General features: G+C 38.9%; 1 protein-coding gene across 1 annotated transcript in view; it reads right to left on the bottom strand.

Annotated features, from left to right (window-relative positions):
• Positions 1-747: 747 nt before the first annotated feature.
• LOC134498585 (protocadherin Fat 3-like) overlaps positions 748-9,246 on the bottom strand; it is a 198,314-nt gene continuing 189,815 nt past the window's right edge. The window contains exons 3-4 of the mRNA XM_063304743.1: positions 1,736-1,797; positions 748-873 (exon numbers count right to left, since the gene is read on the bottom strand). Of these exons, the coding sequence (XP_063160813.1) occupies positions 748-873; positions 1,736-1,797 (188 nt within the window). The remainder of the gene's footprint in view (positions 874-1,735; positions 1,798-9,246) is intronic.

The raw sequence follows: 9,246 nt of genomic DNA, 5'->3' as shown, positions 1-9,246 counted from the left end.
AGGGATAAGCCTGTAGGTGTCTCTTTCGATCTTCGAAATCCATATTAGCCTGAGAACCGACTCTTAAGTAAACACAACACAAACAATGAACAAATAGAGCTCCTGAAAACATGCAAACCACTCACTGCTGTAACTAATTCATCCCCTCTTCAGTCACAGAGTTAAATGGCCAGCAAGACTGAGATTTGTGTGCACATTTCCATTATTCCAATCCCCCAAATCCCAGAATCAATGCTACTGATTTAGTGTAAGTCTAATAAATGTTGCGATTCCTTCTCCAATTAAAAATAGACATGATTTTCTTTTAAGGGCTGCTTGTGAAATGCATTAGCTAGTCGGCAACCACTTCCCACTGCATATAGATGCTTTCCCTCTTCATTTTAAGGGGTACTTATAAGGAAATGGTTGATTTACTGACTGTGGCACAGTCAGTAAAATCCATGCAGGCCCTATATAAAATTATGACACCTGATTTCCTACCTCATTTTCAACCTGGCCATATATCATATTGTTCTGAGGTTTGAAGTTTGCCCAGGGATCCATTGAAAAAGAGATTGTATATATGGGTCCACAAGTCTCTTTTTTTGAGTCCCTTAGCACTCTTTGAAATCACAGCCCCAAAATTTGGTAGCAAAAAAAAGCATGGAGGTACAATTTTCCACTTTTTTAAGAGTAAGGAATAAAATCACTCCCTCCCCCAGTCCCCAAATCCCCAAAATTTGAATAAAGGGACTAAAAATTCCAGTCTCATTTTTCTGCAAATGTCATTGCATCATCAACTGGAGCCCTTGAAAACAACTTTTTTTCCCCTGTTGTTGTGATTTCTTGCAACTGTTTTCCAAATTCTGAAAGCTTATTATCCTGACCTAATGGCTGATGATAAAAGCTTCAGGATTAAAGAATGTCCCCAAATGGTTAAACTGGTTGATTTACCCTGAAGGGACTCTGCTTTCCTCAATTTATCTCCATTTCGAAAATTAGTGTACAAAATGAATGCAGTTGGAAAGGGACTGGATATGGACATGAAGAGGTCTGAGTTACTTCCTGCAGGAACTCCATGATGCTAAAATTTCTCCTAGGAATCTAAAGGAGCAGTACACTCTTCTGAAGTGTGATGAAGCTCTGAGCCTCCACCTCTGCTCAATTTCATCTGTCTGTCTGTCTATCTATCTTTATCTATGCGTAAATAAACTATGCATCACGAAAAGTCAACAGTAACTCATTCAAATACCAAATCCTATGTGAAACATTTGCACTACCAAAACCTCACCATTTGACTAGGTTTATACATCTCCTAGATCACAGTGTGATTCATTTGGTTTGTCTTAGCACACAGTATGTGACTCGAGCCCCCATTAGTTTGTAAATCAAGTTTTACAGTTTGGGGTATGCTCAGATCAAGGTAGTAATAGTTTATTCAACAAAGCATGGTAAAGCAAGCTTCAGCTTAGCATGAAGTGTGAACCAGATCAGTATTTACCATTGCAGCCACCCTGAACCATTAGATAATAGATCGTAGTTTGACGGTTAATTGGGACCTTCAATCCAGTTCACTTCTTGATGATTTGCAACTGTGATCTGTGGGTAAATTATGTTTTATGCTTTTCTGGATGTAGCAGAAACAGAATGGACAGGAAGTACGCTTAAGCAATTGAAGAAAGGCGATGAACAGAAGGAAAGGCTCATTTGTGCAAAATCTATAAGCCGGATCATCCTTTCACCATCTTTACCTTACCTCAAGAAAATGTTCTGCCTGCTGTTCACGATCTAGCTTTCTTGCAGTTGTGGTTATGAGCCCTATAAGAAAAAACAGAAATATTGTCGGTAATTGTGAGGCCAGTTGTCTCTTATACAGCACATCTAACTGAAATAGCAAATGTTTCTATTTCATCTGACTGTGGTTAGTATCAAAAAGTGGGGCTTCCACTAACTGGAAGTGTTCTATTGCATTCGCACAACAGAGTCCTACACTTGGTTAACTGATCACAGACACACATCTGAAAAGACTGTGTTGACTCAGGCTGGAACTCAGTTACCTCTGAAATCAGCAGGTGAAATTAGCTGTGACTTTACAGATGCCGCCGACTTAAAATGACTGCTGAACGAGACAAAAGATTCCAGAGACTTTGCTTAACACACATTTTTAAGCAAACCGGCTTGATTTCACACTTCCTGGGTGAATATCCAGACGAAGCACTGTTATACACCGTTATACTGTTTTGCAGTGTTTGTTACTTTATTTATTTAATAAACAAATGTATATGGCTGTCATCTCATACACATGGCTCTGGGCAGCTAAAATTAATGACAAATAAGAACGGGATAAAACAAGCGTAATTAAAAAAAAAACAAATAGCTGCTGAGAATATTCATAATGTCCTGCATTGAAATTAAGCATGAAAGGGGCTCACCTGTACTGCCAGCGCCCCAGGCTAGATGGCAAAGTCATGTTTTTAATTAATTAATTAATTTGTTTGTTTGTCAGATTTCTCTGCCGCCCATCTCATACCCAATGACTCTGGCCAGCTTACAGATAATAAAATAACGATCAGTAAAAACAGTACAGTATAAAATAAATACAATATAAACATACATAAATAGCAATAAAAATATTAAAAATATTTATTTATTTATTTTATTTTTATCCTGCCTTTATTATTTTTATAAATAACTCAAGGCAGCGAACATACCTTCCTCCTCCTATTTTCCCCACAACAACAACCCTGTGAGGTGGGTTGGGCTGAGAGAGAGTGACTGGCCCAAGGTCACCCAGCCGGCTTTCAGGCCTAAGGTGGGACTAGAACTCTCCTACCATGCCTGATTGGCTCTTGGGCTGAGAGAGAGCGACTGGCCCAAGGTCACCCAGCCGGCTTTCAGGCCTCAGGTGGGACTAGAACTCACAGACTCCTGGTTTCTAGTCCGTTGCCTTAACCACTAGACCAAACCTTGGTGAAAGGTCCTCTGTGCAAGCACCGAGTCATGTCTGATCCTTTGGGGGGACGCCACTTTCGCGACATTTTCCTGGCAGACTATAGCAGGGTGGTTTGCCATTGCCCTCCCCAGTCGTCACCTTCCCCAGCAAGCTGGGTACTCATTTCGCCAACCTTGGAAGGAGGGAAGGCTGAGTCGACCTGAGCCGGCTACCCGAGAATCCAGCTTCCGCTGGGATCGAACTCAGGTCACGGGGAGAGTTTCAGTTGCAATGCTGCCACCTACCACTCTGCGCCACACAAGGCTGTAGACCAAACCTTAATACCTTGCAAAAGGCCAGCAAGGTTGAAGTAAGTCTAATCTCAGGGAGGATAATATTCCAGAGGGTGGTCACTATGGCAGAAAAGGTAGACTTATACTTCGTAGTAAAATGCAGGGTTATAATATGTTTAGAATTTGTAATGGACTTTAGACTCAGGAAAGCATGTACACTGCGTTTCTCAATCTTGGCAATTTTAAAGATGTATGAACTTCAATTCCCAAGCTAGCATGGCTGGCTGGGGAATTCTGGGAGTTGAAGTCCACACATCTTTAAGTTTCCAGGGTTGAGAAACACTGCATGTACATAATGAAATGAAGCCACAATGTTGTATTGTGTTGATACAGATGAACTACCCATCACAAAGTGTTTCTATTTTATTAATTAGACTTGCATTAGATGGCAGTCATTTTCATCTCTAGTATCTACAATTTTGATCATAAAGTCAAGTCTTCAATCAGCATGGACTTCTGGTGACTTCACAGACACGGTCATGGAATTTTCTCACATAAAGGCCTGACCTTATTTTCTTCATTTTGTTTTCACTTACTCCTGAGTTTAAATGCTCTTATCCAGGCTAAAATAATACATCAGAATTTTCTTTTTTTAAAGATTATATCCAAGTCACTCAAGTTGTCCTGACCACAGGCAAAAGGAATCCCATCATGATAATAAGAGGCAGTTTTATTATCCACCATGAATAAGATTTATTTTAAATGTAAACAGCATGTTCACCTAGCAAATACTGTAAATTAGAACTTGACAAATCAATCAGAAAAAAATATATATAAAGTCAGTCATATGGAGAATAAGCAGGCATATGATGTGATACTGTTATTATTCCTGTAAGCTTCTAATTTGAAAGTGGATTATTCCGATCTGGAATAAATGAAATTGTTTTACAGATATGACCAAATAAATAGATTCACAGCCAAGACTGATCCATCTTCCTTTTCCTTTCTTTCTTTCTGAAATAAACTTAAAGAGAAATATACTTCAGCAGATGGTAGTATTGATAAACTTGTCTGTGTTTGGGAGGTAAGGAGCAGCAGGTGTTGTTAGTAGCTGGATGGAAGTCCACCAGGGAGGAGCTTGGAAGGAAAAAAATTCCATAAGAAAGCAGTTACAAAACACTTGCATAAACTTACCAAGAAAACTATGGATGTTCATGTGACATCACTGGGAGCTGATGATGATTCAAAGGAAACTACATTTTAAAGCTCCTTGGAACTTGGTTTACAAACAGATTGTGAACTTTATTTTCTACGTTCAATTTCTCCTATGCTTTTCTTTTCATAAGGTCATAATGGTCACCCAATTGTTCAAATAATCATACTAATCTACCCAAACCTTTCTTTCTCCAGTTGTGTGGGGTCTACAATGTCCATAATTCCAATGATCCAAAGGCTATCCTGTCTGGCCATTTCTGATATCCCAACACATCTTGAGAACACTACCTTCAGGAAGACTGACATACAGTGGAATTAGTAATTTTGATCAGTATGGTAAAATGGGTTGAGAAATGCGATGTCAGTGTGAACCAGGAAAATTCAGGCCTTGCAAAATACGAATATGAATGTGGGTCTATTAATTTCAAAGAAAAACAGAACCTCCTCAAATGAGATAGTAGTTATTCTGTACTCAGGGGGCTCCCTATATATGAAATATATACATTTGTAAATGACTATTTTTAAATAGCCTGACAAGGGACAGCACATGCCAATTTTTTTAAATTAAAAATTACAGAAATCCCCTAAGACTTTGATAAACTCATCCCTAAGGTCTTGTACTGTATATCTCAAATGAACATGCCAACATCTTGTGATTTCTCAGCTAAAATCTTGTGATACGTAGCATTTTCAGCTGAAATTGCTAGAGTTTTATTCCATTCTAAAACTAATATTTTAATTTTAACTCAGGATGCCACTAGGCGAGTGCTGCCGAGATCTTGCTGTCACCATGTTGCTAATCCCTGAGAAATAGAGCGTGAATGACAACTTGGTGATCCAAAATCTAGGCTGAAATTCTATGCACAGTTAAATTGGAACAAGCTCCATTGATCAGAATTACTCACCAAAGGGCAGGCAGACAATTGCACCATTGTGTAATAAATCTCTACAAAGCAATTTGTCCCCTAAACAATCTGTAGCATCTCTAGAACTGGCCGAGGAAGAACGGCTGGGCTTCAACAGTATAGCAAAATGGAAAAGTATGCATTTGTAATACCCCTGAGGGCTAAACACATCACCGAATTGAACCAGGAGCCAATTTCTTCTGCCCAGAACCTCTAGAAGCTATAGTTGTGAAAGAGGAAACACTTGGAATTTGTAATGAAGATGTTTTGGTATCCTCTCCAAAATGCAATTCCCAGGATACTTAGGAAGAAGCCATGAGAATTATAGTGATATTAAACCTATAAAAACTCATAGTGCAGACAAGGCTGTTTGCAATCCAAGTCACAGCCTGTCGTTGTTGGAGTGTGGATAAGCGCTAGCTTGCCTGTCCTGATTTGGATGTAGTCTATTCCAGTCGATGTTTTACGTACCTCCGGAGACTTGAAAAGAACATAAATTATCTTATTTACAAATTTTACTATGCACAACCACCAACAACTGAACTGCCAGCAAAGGCTAAAGATATATTTTGTTCTTCCCCAAAGAACAGTAAAAATGAAACAACACCAGCTCTTTATTTTTCTAATGCAACCAAGTGCCTTGTGCTGAATACATTAAGATAGCCTATAAATCAAACATCACTATATAATTGCCTATCCCAGATGTACCATATGCAGCAGAAAGCTTAGTTATGTTAGAGTTATAATGAGCTGGAGATGTAACGGTGGCTAAGCGTAAAAGGAAAGGAACTCTATCTTGGATTATGGTGGATAATGCAGGAACATTGGGGAATGAGGGGTTAGGTGGTGAGGATCTGGGATATAAAGGTGCTCAATCATGTGCGACAACTGGGTACGGGCAGCAGAGTTTGTGGCACGACTGATGTCTGAGCTTTCTTTTGCGTAACGCTGAGGTTGGACTTCTCTACTACACCATTTCTTCATCCCTAATGGAGAAAACATTTGACAACCTCTCTCTCTCTTGTCCCAGATCAATGTTACATGGCATATTGGGCAGTAAGGGTTCTCCAACCCTTTCGGTCTTGGGCAAGTGCTTTGGCATCCTCTGACAACCTAGAGACCACCAATTGTATACACCCTTCAGTCCAATAGCAGCTTTCAGAATTTACCAGGATTGTGCCACTGCAATTATGTAATAAAATGACAATTTAGGACAGTGAGATGTTGGGCTTTTAAAATTGTTAGTGTTAACCTTTCTGCCCCCCACCCCCCAGCCAATATACAACAGGTCCCAATTCTGTTTGCCTTTAGGAAAGCTGTTAAGGTCTGGCTTTTCCCCCAAGTGGAATCCCCTTTTGGTTTTTTCTATTGGAGTGCTTGGTCACCATTTTATATTCTGCATTTTGTACTTACATTTTGAGTATGTTTTACTATTATGTGGGGTTTTTTTTTCAGTTTATTGTTTGTTTGGGGGGGTGTTGTTATCATATGTCACCCAGAGCCACATTGTTTGACTTGGGTGGCTTTATGAATCCAATAAAAAAATAAATAAATCTAAATTAATGATTACTTGACCAAGTTATTGTGTCATATATCATCCTACTTCAACTGCTCTTAATCTCCACCAAATTGGCCAGAAAGCTAAGGGCCCATCAATTCTAGTGATATCCACAACCCTCAAATACCAAAATGGAAAGGAGGTTGACAGTCTCCACAGTATGGAGGTTCAAAAATTTTTTAGGAGAGTAGGGAAATGATGTGGCTTCAAGGTCAACTCCCATTTCAAAAGGATGTAAAAAGTATTTTGACATTATTTCCATTATCAATGTAATGCTATGGAATATTAAAATCTTTGGGCAAATATCACAGACACCCCAAGAACAAAGCAGTAATGTAGCATCTTATCAGTATACCAGTATAATATATGAAACTATTGATATTGCAGATGGGAGTTTGAAGTTCACAGAAAATGACTTGTCAAAGGACTTTAACCAGAATCTCCTGGATCCCAGCTCAGTGTTGTTGCCACTACAATTCAGCATAAACATGGTCCAGCTGACTTCAGTTTAACAGACTTTGAAGACAACAGCCAAATTTTTCATTCAGATTTTACTCTCATTTAATGGACTGATGTCTGTTTAATTGAGGATTTCCCTATTAAATCAAAGGATTATCCTTTAAATGGAGGTTTTCCTGCAAATGAAATTTATCTCAATTCTATAATTACACAAATGACATAAATTAATGTAAATGAAATAAATATGGATTTAACAGACACTTGGAAGTAAGAGACATCATTTCCCCTGGATGGTCTCTTACATCTAGGTCTATACAAGTTTTCATGAAGTATTATTACTGTAGTATTACTCAATGGTGTCAAACAGAACTGTCCTAAAGATTTATAGACAAAATTTAAAGCAGACATCACACTGATTCTTATTTTCCAGTTTTCTAAAACATACCACTGAGATTTTATGTAATGCCTCATTCTGGGTACTAGCTACCTGTTAACACCCCTGGCAAAACAAAACACATGTACAGACACATCCTGCATTGAATATTCATAGTACATTCTTATTGACAAAGAAATGGCTGTTCAGAAACCAGGATGGGAATTATCTGTGAATATGCTTATGCTAAAGGTTATTTTATGCTTTATTTGGGGTCAAATCTCAAACCTGATGAGAATCACCCCCTGTCACTCCACCAATTTAATGCTGGTACATCCACTGGGAGTGACTGGGCATGGATTTCCCCAAATTCTCCCAAATGCCAAAAATCTCTGATTTGAAAATGAAAGGTCAGAATCCTTGAAAAAGTCTAGGAAGGACAGTAAAGCTGTTGGCAGTGAAAACCCCCAAATTTGCACCTTATTAAACAAAAGAGAATGGCATCTGAAAAGACTATAAACCTTTTGTTGATTTGAAGGGTTGCAGGGACCAAAACAACCCAAATAAAATTTCCAGGTGAGAAATCCATTTGGGAAGTCTTTATCAGCTGATGCAAAGTTGAACAAGTTAAGGTTTTGTGCAAGAACAATAATAAGCCAAATGGAATGACTATAAATTACTATAAATTGTAGACTCACACAACCACAAAGTTGGAAGAGACTCTTTAGACCACTGAGTCCAACCTCTGCTCTGTGCAGGAGCCCAATTTAGCGCATCCCTGACAGATGGCCATCCAGCATCTGTTTGAACACATCCAGAGGAGGGGAGATCACTACTGCCCTTACTAATTGGCAACCTTTTTGGTAAGCTTGAGAGATAGCAGATGTTTACAATTAAGGCTCTGTGGAATTCCCAAATGGTAAGATGTGGATAATAACACAGGGCTTTGCGGTAGCTAGCCTACTATTCTGGAGTTTGCTTGTTCCTTCTCCCACTGAGACACACATGAATCTGAAGAACAATTCCCACTTGCAAATGGAACTAAGGATGAAAAAGCAATCTTAGTGCAGTCTTAAATCTTAGTGCAGTCTGAGTGCCTTTCAACAGCCTCTAAACCGATTTTTAAACCATTTTCATGTCATACATTATGGGGCTCATATACATTTTTGATGGATGCTTAGATCCCCCCTCCCATCCATCCATCCATCCATCCATCCATCCATCCATCCATCCTTCTTTTTATATATTTGTTTTGCCTTTTGAAAGGTCTTTTCTCTGAAACCTTCTCATATGTTTCATCTAACAGGAACTATTACATTTGCTTTGAATTTCATTACTGACAGAATTGCTGACAGCTTAAAGTTCTGTGGGAACTCCCTGGATGTCTCTGAATCCGGATGCAATAGCTCTCCATGTGTCTCTGATTTTTATTTCTTCGCATTCTGGGCCTGAAGAGAAACTCTTAAAACTGCTTGGAATATCTCCTTGAGCAGAATGTCTTAATAGCATCACTTGTGTATTACGAAGTGTGG

Source organism: Candoia aspera, chromosome 5, assembly GCF_035149785.1.
Source record: "Candoia aspera isolate rCanAsp1 chromosome 5, rCanAsp1.hap2, whole genome shotgun sequence".
Classification (NCBI taxonomy): Eukaryota; Metazoa; Chordata; class Lepidosauria; order Squamata; family Boidae; genus Candoia; species Candoia aspera.
This window is presented reverse-complemented; position numbering and strand designations above follow the sequence as displayed.